Source organism: Symphalangus syndactylus, chromosome 15 (genome assembly GCF_028878055.3).
Source record: "Symphalangus syndactylus isolate Jambi chromosome 15, NHGRI_mSymSyn1-v2.1_pri, whole genome shotgun sequence".
NCBI classification, from domain to species: domain Eukaryota; kingdom Metazoa; phylum Chordata; class Mammalia; order Primates; family Hylobatidae; genus Symphalangus; species Symphalangus syndactylus.
In genome coordinates, this window is record NC_072437.2 from 20,828,472 (window position 1) to 20,843,146 (window position 14,675).

Consider the following 14,675-nt stretch of genomic DNA (forward strand, 5'->3'; position numbering starts at 1 on the left):
ATAGAGATGGACAACTCTAGATTATCACTGATGTGACTAGAAAGAGCTTCAAGGGTTACTTGCTTCACATTCCCACTTTCCAACTGTCCCCACCTAGGTTATTTCAAGCATGCAAAGTTTTGACAACATGAAACATTTTAAGGAAGTTGCAAAATCCTATGTCACTTAGAGAAAGCAGGACTGATTACAATCCTGCACTACGAAATGTTTTATGGAAGTGGTTTTATTTACAACTCTACAGCCTTCCTTTTAAATTTCTCTCCCAAATGTACAATTTTATTTCTAGTCCTGATCTGCCGATTCCATACCTGATCCCAGCTATGGTCACAACTAGTCTATTTTTTTGTTTTAACAAGGCACATGGGCCATGCCACAGGACTATACTTTTTCCCGTTTCCTGGTTCCTTTGTTTCTGCTTTTATTCCCAACTTATTCTGCTATCATCACATCTGTCCCACCCCACACTTACAACTGGATTTTCAAGGGAGAAAGAAATTTCAGTGAAGAGATGTGACTGTACAAGGGTCATGGCAAATAACAAGTCACAAAAGGTTTTGAGATATGGAGGCCATAAAAAAGGAAATCTATGGAAGCTTCAACTCCTTAATATTAGAGCAGTCCACAGTGGCGCCTTCCTGAAGAAGGGAAGTCTTAACTCAGGCACAATAAAAGTCTCAAGAGCAATGCTGGGCCTCACAAATGCTTATTTATGAGCTCTGAGTTATCCAATCAGCAATGCCCAGAAATTTATCTCCTAGATAATTACCAGGGTTCTTTCCCCAAAGCCCTGACAAACACAATTTCAATTTTAGACTGTAGCAACAAAAGACGTAAATATAAAACCTGACTACTTAAAAATTACACAGACATGTCAAGGCTGCAATGAGCTATGACTGCACCACTGCACTCTAGCCTGGGTGACAGAGCAAGACTGTTTCTAAAAAATAAAATAAAATGAAAATTACATATAATAGATACAGAGTATTTTCTGGAACTGTCAAAGTCCAGGGTGATAAACGGTCAGGGGTCCCCAGGGGAAAGGCAAAGAAGAAGAAGAGTGCTCAAAGTAGAAGGCAGTGGCGAAGAGCCTAGGCTTTGGACTCAGTCTTGGGCTTGTTTGCATTCTGGCTTTACTACTTACTAGCTTTGTACACTTGAGACAGCTACTAAATCTTATTAAGCTTCTGTTTCCTCATCTAAATATCATAGGGATGTTATGAAATTTAGCTAAGGCATATACAACACACAAATCGTAGTCTTTACCATTATTATTAGCAAAGGGCAATAAACACATTTGAAAAGTGAGAAGAGGAGCAAAAAAAGAAAAAATTCACAAATTTCCTCCAAAGCCTTTCATAGATAGTTAATTTGAATGAGAATAGAATGAAATTGTTGGACACATGTAAAGCAGCTACAATTAACTACAAAACTTACTGAGAGACCATGGTGACAGGAAGCTACAGGAGAGAATAGGGAAGTAAGGGTTTGGGCAGCTGGGCTCTAAGGCTGACAGTGCACAGACCAATCTCTGTAGTGCCGATGCGTGTTTGTGTGTTTGTGTTGGCGGTGTGAGGTGTGGAACATATGTCTGTGATGTGTTTCAGATGTTCCAGTTTACACCTTTGGAAGTTCAAGTTTACACCCACCTTGGTGAGGGGCCACAGGCAGAAAGACACAATTTTATTCACAGACTTTTGTTGCTTTCTTCATTCTAACTCTCAGATTCACTATAATGAACAATCACAGTCTTAAAAATAATTTTACTTAAAAATTTAATTTCTGAAAGGCAAACTATCTCAGTTTCACACACCTTTTCAGAAGAAGAAGAAACAATTGTTGGAATGTATATTTACCATAGTCAAAGTAAGTCCTTCCACTGCCAGATTTCAGATTTGAAACAGCAACACCCAAATACTAATGAGTTCCCAGAAGCTAAGAATCAATGCTCTTATTCCAGAGAAAAGTATGAGAATGTGAAACTACATATCAATAAATATTTATCACTATACCAATAAATACACATACAAATTATTTTATTTTTCTTTAAATACTTCAAAATCTTCAAACTACTTCTATGGTCAAATTAAAACAGGTACATATATATTCATTCTGTGTCTGTTCGGATCAACATTCAGGACTATTTTCTTAAAGTTGACTTATTCCAATATTTATACACAACTGCTCCCAGAATAACAAACACAACTTATAAAATGCTTCTAAAAATAACTACCAAGAAAGGAAAGTATGACTGAGTAATTTTCCTTTTTATTAAAAAGTTGTTAAACTAATTCATTTAAACATTGTTTTTAACCACTAGGGGGTATAATTGGTCATTTTTCCTTACAGCAAGGGAAAAAAAATCTTAATTTTTCATCTAAGAACGTGATCTATCCATCAAACATTAAAAAAGTGGCAGACATTTTGGAGAATTAATACTATTTTTAGTTCTTAGTTCTGAATTCTGGTTGACAACCCAATAATTACTTGAAAGTTAAAAGCAGCAAAGGTGAACTGCTCACTAATCTTCACCTCTTAGCCATCAGAATGCCACTCGGCACACTAAGATTTGATCTAAAGCTAAAAAGAACAAAGCTAACTGAAATAGTCAAAACTTTTACAAACTAAATTAGAACTGTGTATTTTATCCTGGAATATCTATTCACTTATAATCAGGGCTTTATTCTACTTATTTCAGTCACACAGTGTCCCTTGATTTTAAGAAAGTAAAGTGAATTCTACAGGAAAGGAATACCATAGCTCAATCTTTTATTACTTTGGTTCAAAACCTAACAAAATAAGGCAAATAAAAGAAAAATATTGCCGGGCGCGGTGGCTCACGCTTGTAATCCCAGCACTTTGGGAGGCCGAGGCGGGCGGATCACGAGGTCAGGAGATCGAGACCACAGTGAAACCCCGTCTCTACTAAAAATACAAAAAAAAATTAGCCGGGCGTGGTGGCGGGCGCCTGTAGTCCCAGCTACTCGGAGAGGCTGAGGCAGGAGAATGGCGTGAACCCGGGAGGTGGAGCTTGCAGTGAGCCGAGACTGCGCCACTGCACTCCAGCCTGGGCGACAGAGCGAGACTCCGTCTCAAAAAAAAAAAAAAAAAAAAAGAAAAATATTAAAAGACACAGAAATTTCAATAGCAATGAAAGTAAAACATTTAAAAAGTGTACAGTCTGGGTGTGGTGGCTCACGCCTACAATCCCAACACTTTGGGAGGCTGAGGTGGGTGAATCACCTGAGAGCTCAGGAGTTCGAGACGAGCTTGGCCAATGTGGTGAAACTCCGTCTCTACTAAAAATACAAAAATTAGCTGGGCATGGTGGCAGGCGCCTGTAATCCCAGCTACTCAGGGGGCTAAGGCGGGGGAATTGCTTAAACTCAGGAGGTGGAGGTTGCAGTGAGCCAAGATCGCGCCACTACACTCCGGCCTGGGTGATAAGAGCAAAACTCTGTCTCAAAAAAAAAAAAAAAAAGTCTTAGGGATCATCACATCACTATTAAATTGATAAATAAAAATTAAAATAATGTGGCAACACAAGGTATTATTTAGTTAAAGGAAATCAAACCTATCATTGTTAAAAGAAATCTGGCAATACTAAACAGAACTAAAAACTTCTTCTTGTCTTTACCTAGAATTTTATATTTGAGGATATGCAAATAATTACTGCTAAATACACTGTAGCAAAGCTCTTCATAATAGAGAAAAATTGGGCCCAATCTAAATGCTGTACAAGTAAGAATGGTTAGGCAAACCACAGATCGTACAGGAACAGAATGAAATAGTATAGGCTATAAAAAGCAGTAAGAATGTGCACCTCCTCAATATCCAAATGCACACACATGTAAAATAAGTTAAAAAAAGGAAGCCATGAAAACATACTCACGGTATCTACGAAGGTTAAGAAAATTAATCAGATGTTACAGCAATATAAATAGAATTTTATGTTCACTGGACTCCTGTTTCTCTGCCAGTAAATTCAATGTAAGATAATTTTTAAAGAGAGAAAATTACTAAATCCTCAGCGTTCTTCTGATTCTCTCTCAATTTACATCCTGAGCTAAATGCATGAGACAAAGCTTTACAGTATATAAAAACACTCTACTACCTAAATTGTACATAAGTTGAAGATATATTTGTTTCATCTCTACACTATCACAACAATGACAAATATTGCACTTTTCCTCTAAGAAATGCAAAATATCTTTCAAGGGGAATATGTCATAATCAAATATGATTATCCCTACTTCACAGATGGAAAAACTGTTAGTAACACTACCAATGACCTGCCCAATTTCTCCAACTTCAGATTCACTCATTTAACAGCATCTTTTGGAAAGAATTATTTCCATTTCACAACTCTCATTTCTAATTTTTAAAAGAAGTTCCTTCCACTTTTCTGAATAATGTGTACAAGACTGTCCTCCTTAACAAATACGAAATAGATGAGAATAAATTATTAACATCCTGATTGAAGTAATACAAATTTCAACTGTTTACTGTTATTTATAGCATCTTCTTTGAAAGGCAAAGAAAATAAATATTAAAGTGTATTTCAAATTCTCTACACCAGTTAGTCATATCGTAGGAAAAAAGCTGAAAGTACACCCTCCTGCTCTTCTAAGAGTTGTTTCCATTAACCAGATGTGAGTGTAGCTGGCAATAAAGATAAAAATCCAAACATTCCAGAAAAATGATCTACTCTGTTTTATCCCTATACCTATGAAAATTAAACATCCAAACTGACACCCAAGATTAACTAAAAAATAACTAGAATACAACCTAGCCACTTACCAAAGGACCTGCTGAGAAAACAATCATCTAACTGGCAGACCACCTGTAAGTTTCACTTATTCATTTTCTAAGTCCATCTCAAATCAAATGTCACTTCTTCTTCTTTTTTTTTTTTTTTTTTTTTTTTTGAGACAAAGTCTCGCTCTGTTGCCCAGGCTGGAGTGCAATGGCGCGATCTCAGCTCACTGCAACCTCCGCCTCCAGAGTTCAAGTGATTCTTCCTGCTTCAGCCTCCCGAGTAGCTGGGATTACAGATGCCCGCCACCACGCCCGGCTAATTTTTGTATTTTTAGTAGAGACAGTGTTTCCCCATATTGGCCAGGCTGGTCTTAAACTCCTGACTTCAGGTGATCCACCCGCCTCGGCCTCCCAACGTGCTGGGATTACAGGCGTGAGCCACCACGCCTGGCCGTGTCACTTCCTCTATAGAGCTTTCCCTAAAGACTCTAGTCCACTGATGTTTCCTCATTTGTGTTTTAGCACACTTTGGACATCATCCTGTGTAATAGATCAGATTTCAGTAATCTGTTCATAAGCTTATGACCCTTACTTTGAGGTTCCTAGAGGGCAGGAAATATATTTTTCCACTTTGAGGCACTAGGAATAGAATATACAACTCCTGTTAAAATTAAACTAAGACCAAACACTAGGCCTTAAGGTTGGTTACTAAAATATTTAATGGAAAAACCAGTGTACTTGCAAGTCTAGATCTCCCTTCCACTTGGAAGCACAAGTCTTTCAGTCAGAATCCTCAAAAAGGAGTGACGGCTTCTTGCACTGCAGAGTATGAACTTAAGTACTGAAACGCTAACTGCAGACTTGAGTAAACCTTAAATATCCTAAGATATTTTTTCAGATACAAGGTTTTGCACAGATGTATAAACATGTCATTCAGGATAGCTGACAACCTAAAAAGAAACTGCAAAATGTTGCGAAAAATTTAAGCTTAATGCCCTAAAATAACCACAAAATTCACAGCTATAGTAAAGCTAACTGTAATAAAATAAACACCAGCTTAAAAAAATAAACTTAATAAATAAGCCTATTTATAGATTGTAAAAGTTTGTTGAACGATTATTTGAATTGTTAAAATCATTAAAGGTTTCAAGGAGATCCTCATCCCCCAAATGTTAAGTTCTAAATAAACTTAACAAAATAACTGTGTATGTATACTGTAAAGCCCTACACCGTATAACCTAAAAGCAGATTACTTTATTTACGCCTCTTTTACTAGCAATTAAACTGAAAACCTTGAGTGTGAATGTTGTAAGATACCAAAGTTTTCAAGACTTGCCCTAGGAAAATACCAGTTTCTCCCATCATTTGCCCCTTTTTTTAAGTGTTTAAAACCATCTCAGAGAAAATAGTGAGACCTCGTATCTTTTTTTGTGTATTAAAATCTTTTACACTTAAAAGTCAGAAATCTAGTGTCTCAACCATTACAGCAACTTTTTATTAATGCACTTTGTGCGGTTCTGGGTGTTATATTCCACAAACAAGGAACCAACTTCTAATCGTGAAGCGAGATATCAAAGTCCTAGAAAGAACAAGCTCTCCTAACCAACTAGGAGGTTCCAGGAAAATGCAATTAAACAGGAAGCAATGAAGTTAAAAGCTAATGGAAACTGTAACTAGGCTGAGTGTTGCTCACATGCAGGGAGTCGGTCACCTGCTTCCTCAGCGTACATGATACAGGGCTGTGAGCGAACACTCACGCGTGGACCTGCATACATCCAACTCCAAAGCTCTGAGGCGTGAAGCCCAACTCCAAGGGCGCTCCACGCGCTCTCTATTCCAGGAAAACTGAATACAGCTGCTCGTGCTACTTGGCCCGCAAGACGGGAAGCGAGTCTGAGGCCCACTGAGTCCTCCAGAAACTACCCTTGCAAGGGCTGTTCCAGAGCCCCCCACCCACAGCCCAGCAGACCCCAAAAGCTTCTGGGGAAACTCAGGCCCACCCACTGCTACGCCCCCTTCCCTCGCTCCCACCCGAGAATCAGCTCCCCCGGATAGGGACGACTTCCCCTTCCGACAGTGCATAAGAGGGCTCGTCAGGCCTCACCCACCTTGCACTCGTCGCTCTTTTTTTCTTCGTCGCAGAAGTTGACGGGCGCCAGGCCGGGCAGGTAGAAAGCGCCGCTCCGGCGCGGGCCAGGAACCGCCCCCAGCAGGAGCAGCGACAGCAGCAACAGCCGCGGCCACCGAGGTGGAGACAACACCGGCAGCCTCGCGCTCATGATAGCTGTTTCGGGGAAAGGGCAATCAAACCTAGGGGGTGAAGAGGGAGGGAGGGGTGGGGAGGCTCGGAGACGACTACAAGGCCGCCGGAGATAAAGGAAGCCGGCCCCCGGACGGCTAGTTCCGGTTGCGCTAGGAGACACCCTGGGTCCCGCAACAGAAAGGGAACCGGGCCGCGACAGAGCATGCGCACCGCCGTCTGCACATGCTCAGTGAGAACGGTCGCAGGCACCAGGAGTTGTTTCCGGGAGGGAGCGGGGGCCAAATCCACTTTCCGGGTTTTCCGAGCGCCAGCTGAGGTGGTTACTGCAAGAGGTGGTTACTGGGAGAGCTGTTCCGGCGCTCAGGTTCCAATTCCAAATTACAAATTCCGATCTAGAGCTCCCACGCTTGGGGGCTGTGGAGCGCTCGCCAGCCGCTCCCCGTTTGCTGCTGGGTCTTACGAATTTCTCATATCCATCATACAGTTTCTTTATCACACTGTCCGCGGCACGCCAGTCCCTATGACAGAAAGCACCTGCTGATGGAGGCGGAGTTAGTGGCGGAGAGAAAAAGTTCGGGAGACACCTGGTTGGGAGCAGGCTAAGGAAACAAATGGGGAGGAACTAGCCACAAATCCTCAAATAGCTACTCAAAGGCATTTTCACGGACAATTTCCAAGCATTGGATGCAGTGATGCATTCTTGTGTTGGGCAGTGATTGTGTGCACACATCTCTTTAAGGGAGAGTGGAAATGGGGTGAGGAGGAAAACGGGAGTAGAATAGAGGGTAGCGTTGACATTTATATTCTTCGAAGAAAGACCCAAGCATACCTGAGAGCTCAGTGAAGAAAGTAGTTCTGGCGAATCGGATTAATAGGGTATGATCAGCCTTTAGCAAGATTCTATCACTTTTCCCACTGATGATGTGATACGGTTTCCGCGTGTGTAAGTGCACACACGTGTGTGTGTGTGTTGCATCTTCTGAGTATTTTTCAAGGAGAAGCTTTTTAGTGACCTGAAAAAGTCAATTCAGTTAGCCACTAGAGTTCAATCAAAAACTTCGGAAGAATGCATCATCTTAAAGTACATAAGAGAGAATCATGACCTCCAGCTCAGAATTCAAGAATAAGCAAGTTTGTGAAATAGTAAGCTCAGAAAAGTTGAGGGCCAGTGAACTCCTATTTAAAGTTCTTGCGGGTGTTTGTACTTTTTTCCCAGGTAAGGTTTATAACTTTCATCAGATTTTCAAAGGGACCTAGGACGCTGCAAATTGATCCATATAGTGGGGTAGCCAAGTTAATCAAGAGAGAACTGGGAAGTAGAAAAGAACGTTCATCTTAAGGTTGTTGTGAAGACTAAATCAAAAATGGAGGGAAAGTGCTGAGCACATAGCTTGGCCCAAGGAATGGCACTTTTTTTTTTTTTTAATAACAAAAACTAATCTGGTGGGGCCTGAGCAGAAAATTGTGCCTAGGTGGCTTCCCTTTTATGTCCTCTCCCTCAAGTAGATCAACATATTCGCTGAACTTCGGGATAGGGAAAAATTGTAAAATATTCTGTATTTGGAAGTCATGGAGATTTCCAATATAACAAAAGGAAGCAGACATTTTCTCCAAATATTAAGAGGAGGAAACAAAAATTAATATTTTTGCTCACTATCTTCTTTTTCTAGCACCACTAAAACTTGACCTTCCGCCGGTGCGGTGGCTCACGCCTGTAATCCCAGCACTTTGGGAGGCCGAGATGGGCAGATCACGAGGTCAGGAGATCGAGACCATCCTGGCTAACACGGTGAAACCCCGTCTCTACTAAAAATACAAAAAAATTAGCCAGGCGTGGTGGCGGGCGCCTGTAGTCCCAGCTACTTGGGAGGCTGAGGCAGGAGAATGGCGTGAACCCGGGAGGCGGAGCTTGCGGTGAGCCGAGATCGTGCCACTGCACTCCAGCCTGGGCGACTGAGCGAGACTCCGTCTCAAAAAAAAAACAAAAAACTTGACCTTCATTATATCTCACTGCCCTAATCCCAAACATTTCCTCTCCCAGTTTTCCAGGAAACGGCATCGCTGCCCGTCTCTTCTCAGGCCCCAACCCTGGAGGAGAACCTAAATTTCTCATTTCCTCACTCGCTACCTCCAGTCCTTCAGCAAGTCCCGTTGGTTGGGCTGCTAAACTGTGGACTAAATCCTTTCAGTACTTTCCATGCCCACAGCTACCACCCTGGTCCAAGCCAAATTCTTAGTTCCCCTGGACTTCCTACTGCAGTAGCCTCTCAGCTTCCACTCTTGGCAAAATCAATTTTATAAAACCTTGAAATCCCTTAATACCACTCGTCTGCTTAAACCTCGGCATCCCACATTTACCACTATCAGGAAGGATCACGTTTGTTTGTTTGCTGTCTCATTCCCCCATTTATATGTGAATTCCAAGGGTAAGGGCCTGCTCCTACATCCCACACCTCTACATCCACAGAGCCTAGAGACCGCAGGCGCGGGGAAAGCACTCCGCGACCATCACTGGCCAGGCCACACGAGTGCTGGATCTAAATTTGGAACTGGACTTTCAGAGCTGAAATAAACCTGAGGTTTTCCAGAGGCTTTTAACCTCCTTTTACAGCCAAGGATGCGCCTAAGAAGGGAGAGGCTTCCGTGACTTCCTGCAGTAACGCAGCCACTATAGAGATTGAGACCACAACGACTTGGGAGTCTAAAAGTCTGCAACCTTTTCCACTCCAAAGCTCGATGTTTCCTCAATCCCCCGGGCTCGGCACCAGCAAAAACCCGGAGAAGCGGAGCCTTTCTCAAAGAAAATGACCTCCAGACTCATGCTTCCAACTCGACCGGTGCACGTATCTCGCATGCGCAAAGCCAGCCGGCCGCACCTTGCCAACTCCTATTCGGACACGTCATCTAGGTCGGCCGGGGTCCGGTGGGAGGGGGCCGGGGGCGGGGCTCGGATGCAGGGCGGAGTGGTCCCTCCACTTCCGGATCCGGCCTCTCCTGGGCAATGCCTCACTTGGGGTTCCTTGGTTACCTGGCTGCGGTGTCTACCCGGTGCCGGGGCGTGGCGGAGAGAGATCGCCCCGCCCTCCACGCAGGCCACAAAATGGAGGCCCTGCCCTGTGGGTGTTTGTGGCCTGGGTGCTGTCGTGCCGAAAGACGAAAGTTAGAGTGACGATTCCAGTTGCAAACTGGAAAGAAATGGAGTTTTTCCTTCATTCTCCCTATGATCATGACGGTCCTTTTCTCAAAGTACTAATACTTTTAATGGGACTGTAAAACTTGAGGGATATGACTCTCTCCTTCAGACTGCATTTGCCAACTCTGATTTACCGCCAATAATATGGTGCTGTCATATTCATAGAGACAGAAAGTAGAGCAGTGGTTGTAGAGACAGTCTACGGAAGGAGGGATAGGGATTTACTGTTTAATGGCATAGTTTCAGTATGGGTTGGTGAAAAAGTTGGGATGAATGGTGATGACTGCACAACAATGCAAATATGCTAATGTCACAGAAGTGTACACTTAAAAATGGTTAGATGGTAAGTTTTCTATTACGCATATTTTACCACAATTTTTTTTTTTTTAATGCAACTGAATCTCGCTGTTGCCTAGGCTGGAGTGCAGTGGCGTGATCTCAGCTCACTGCAACCTCTGCCTCCCTGGTTCAAGTGATTCTCGTGCCTCAGCCTCCCAAGTAATTGGGATTACAGGTGCCAGCCACCACACTCAGCTAATTTTTGTATTTTTAGTAGAGACGATTTCACCATGTTGGCCAGGCTAGGCTGTTCTAGAACTCCTGAACTCAGGTGATCCGCCTGCCTTGGTGTCCCACAATGCTGGGATTACACGCGTGAGCCACCACGCCCGGCCCCACAGTTTTTTGTGTTTTTTTTTAAATTATTTGTATAATGGCATTTGTGTCTTTTTTCTTTTTCTTTTGTTTTTGAAACAGAATCTCGCTCTGTCGCCAAGCTGGAGTGCAGTGGCGCCATCTTGGCTCACTGCAACCTCTGACTCCCTGGTTCAAGCAATTCTCCTGCCTCAGCCTCTCCAGTAGCTGGGGTTACAGGCACGCACCACCCCGCCCAGCTAATTTTTGTATTTTTAGTAGAGACGGGGTTTCACCATATTGGCCAGGATGGTCTCCATCTCCTGACCTCGTGATCCACCTTGGCTTCCCAACGTGCTGGGATTACAGGTATGAGCCACTGCACCCAACCTAAATGGCATTTGTTTCTTCTACTCCTCTCTGCCAAAATAATTTGGACAGCCTTTTCCATGACGACTTCTGTATAAGATTGTCGGATATAGCAAATAAAAGTACAGTATGCCCAGGTAAATTTTAATTTCAGATGATCAATGAATAATTTTCTAGTTTAAGTACATTCCAACTATTCCATGGGACATAAGAGTATTTTATCTGATCACCCTACTTTGGTGTCAAGTTAAAATTATTAGCAAAAGTTCTTCCGTTTTCAGGAAGTGCACACTGTACTCTAGTAGTGAGGCAGGAGAACAGGGTCTGGAAGCAGGGAACCTAAGGCCGTTTCACACTGACTTCCTAGAGCCATTTGGAAAGGAAAACCCTAACTTTCCACTCCTAAGTAACAAAAGGCCCAGAGGCCACTCCTTTTGCAAATCCCCACCTTTTCTGTGCCGCAGCTGGAAAATTGAAAGTACCTCTGATTGGTTGCTTTCTGCAACTAATCAGATGTTTGCATAGAGTGTAACTTTGTAACTTCACTTCAGCCTCTGATTGGTTGCTGTCCCCAACCAATCAGACTGATTGTGGGCCAAGGCTTCTTTTGCATAGAAGTGCTACTTTGTAACTTCACTTTAGCCTCTGACTGGGGGCCACCACTTCATTTACATGGGGTGAGCACCAAGTAAGTGGCCAATGGGAAACCTCTAGAGGGTATTTGGACTTGAGAAGATTCTGTATCTGGGGCCCTTGAGTTGCTGCTCGGCCTTCTTCCACACTGTGAAGTGTACTTTCACTTTCAAAAAATCTCTGCTTTCCTTACTTCATTCTTTCTTAGCTTTACTGTGCGTTTTGTCCAATTATTTGTTCAAAACGCCAAGAACCTGGACAACTTGCTGTCCGCAACCAATCAGACTGATTGTGGGCTGAGTCTTCATTTGCATGGAAGTGCAACTTTGTAACTTCACTTTAGCCTCTGATTGCGGGCCACCACTTCATTTACATGAGGCGAACACCAAGTAGGTGGCCAATGGGAAACCTCTAGAGGGTATTTGGACCTGAGAAGATTCTGTATCTGGGGTTCTTGAGCTGCTGCTTGGGCTCACTCCCACACTGTGAAGTGTACTTTCACTTTCAATAAATCTCTGCTTTCATTGCCTTGCCGTGCGTTTTGTTCAATTCTTTGTTCAAAACCCCAAGAATCTGGACGACTTGCAGTCAAGACCCTCTACCGGTTTGGTGAGCCAGGTAGGAGGGAAGCCCAAAGTATGGGATTTATTTTTCTCCTTTCTTCTTTTCCTTTCTGCTACATACAGGGGAATCTTTCTCTCTTTCTTTTCCTTTCCAACTCGGGACTCTCGGTGGACAGCGCCTAAGCATGGCGACAACTGCAAGTTTCTGGCCAGAACCTCTCTCTGGTGACACTGAAAGGCTTCCATGAGGAAGCGCCTGAGTAACACTGCTGGGTTCGGGTGAGGGACCTGAGTCCTTTTCCTTGTTTTTGTTTTTCTGAGTCCTATTCCTTTTTTCCAAGTTATTTCCCTTTTTTTCTTTTCCAGTCTTTCAGTGGCTGTTTTCTAATAGCTCCTTGGCAATTGAGGGGAACTGGCCAGGGCCACTCTCTGGTGTTGTCTGAAGGCCAAGGAGTGAACAGGGATGGCTGCCCTGCCTTGAAGAGGGAAGGACTCTTTTCTATCCTTTCCAGCTATAGTCCCTGATCCCTACATGTGATGCAGTTGGCAGCGGAAGCTCATCCTGGGCGAACTCACACACATTTTAGGCGACTTAAACATTTTCTTGTGCTAAATTCTTCCCTTCCTCTACTCATCTGGCTAAAGGACAGACTATGCAAACAAGGTTATACAAGTCAGAGGGTCTGGGCATGTAGGAGGTGGTCTGTGTGGGGCATGGAGTGGGGGGGGAAATTCATGAAAGGCAATTTATTGCCTAAATTTAAAGGGTTAAAGGGTTGCTTTAAGTGGGATAGAAAAACCTTAAGGAAAGTTCATAGTAGGTCTTCAGTGGTGGAGTGTTGCGGGAAGTCAGGGACCCCGAATGAAGGGATTGGCTGAAGCCATGGCAGAAGAACATAAATTGTGAAGATTTCATGGACATTTATTAGTTCCCCAAATTAATACTTTAATAATTTCTTACGCCTGTCTTTACTGCAGTCTCTGAACATAAATTGTGAAGATTTTATGGACATTTATCACTTCCCCATTCAATACTCTTGTGATTTCCTATGCCTGTCTTTACTTTAATCTCTTAATCCCTTCATCTTCATAAGCTGGGGAGGATGTATGTCGCCTCAGGACCCTGTGATGATTGCGTTAACTGCACAAATTGTTCGTAGAGTATGTGTGTTTGAACAATATCAAATCTGGGCACCTTAAGAACAGGATAACAGCAATGTTCAAGGAACAAGGGAGATAACTTTAAAGTCTGGCTGCCTATGGGCCAGGCAGAACAGAGCCATATTTCTCTTCTTTCAAAAGCAAATAGGAGAAATATCGCTGAATTCTTTTTCTCAGCAAGAAACAGCCCTGAGAAAGAGAATGCGTGCCTAGGGGTAGTCCTCTAAAATGGCCGCTCTGGGGACAGCTGTCTTTGACGGTTGTAGATAAGGGCTGAAATAAGCCCCGGACTCCCGTAGCGCTCCCAGGCTTATTAGGACGAGGAAATTCCCACCTAATAAATTTTGGTCAGACTGGTTGTCTGCTCTCCCTGTCTCCTGATAAGATGTTATCAATGACAATGCGTGCCCAAAACTTCATTAGCAATTTTAATTTCGCCCGGTCGTGTGGTCCTGTGATCTCACCCTGCCTCCATTTGCCTTGTGATATTTTATTACCTTGTGAAGCATATGATCTCTGTGACCCACACCCTATGCATACACTCCCTCCCCTTTTGGAAATCACTAATAAAAACTTGCTGGTTTTACGGCTCAGGGGGCATCACAGAACCTGCTGACATGTGATGTCTCCCCTGGACACCCAGCTTTAAAATTTCTCTTTGTACTCTTTCCCTTTATTTCTCAGACCAGCCGACGCTTAGGGAAAATAGAAAAGGACCCACATGAAATATCAGGGGCTGAATTTCCCTCGATAGTGGAGGGAACCATCCCAAAGCAGTGCCAGCCCCATCTAAGGTCAGAGACATCTGACAGACTAAATCAGGGCCCTAAAGTAGGGACGCCCCTGGGGACCCTAGTCTGGGTTCAGAATTTTTTCAGGGGGATGCCCTGGGTAAAGTTTGGGTCACCTAATGGGCCCTCTACTTTTCAAAGTCCTCTTCTCTATTCCAGGCCACTATGGGCAACTCTCTATCTATTCGACCTGATTCCACTATGGGCAATTCTACGCCTCTTCCCCTGGATTCCTCACTTGGCTACATCATCCACCATTGGAATAAATTTCACCCTGACACTCTAAAGGGAAAATGTATAATTTTTTTTCTGCA

The 14,675-nt window shown here is 43.3% G+C and overlaps 1 protein-coding gene across 4 annotated transcripts in view; it reads right to left on the minus strand.

Moving 5' to 3' along the window:
- Positions 1 to 9,868, minus strand: part of TM9SF2 (transmembrane 9 superfamily member 2) — a 66,092-nt gene extending 56,224 nt beyond the window's left edge. Inside the window, exons 1-3 of one of the 4 annotated variants that reach the window (XM_063618954.1) lie at positions 9,735 to 9,868; positions 7,848 to 8,031; positions 6,864 to 7,536 (exon numbers count right to left, since the gene is read on the minus strand). In XM_063618954.1, coding sequence (XP_063475024.1) covers positions 6,864 to 7,034 — 171 coding nt within the window. In that variant the 5' untranslated portion in view covers positions 7,035 to 7,536; positions 7,848 to 8,031; positions 9,735 to 9,868. The other 3 variants (XM_063618955.1, XM_055244191.2, XM_063618956.1) reach the window with 3 other exon arrangements.
- Positions 9,869 to 14,675: the final 4,807 nt, after the last annotated feature.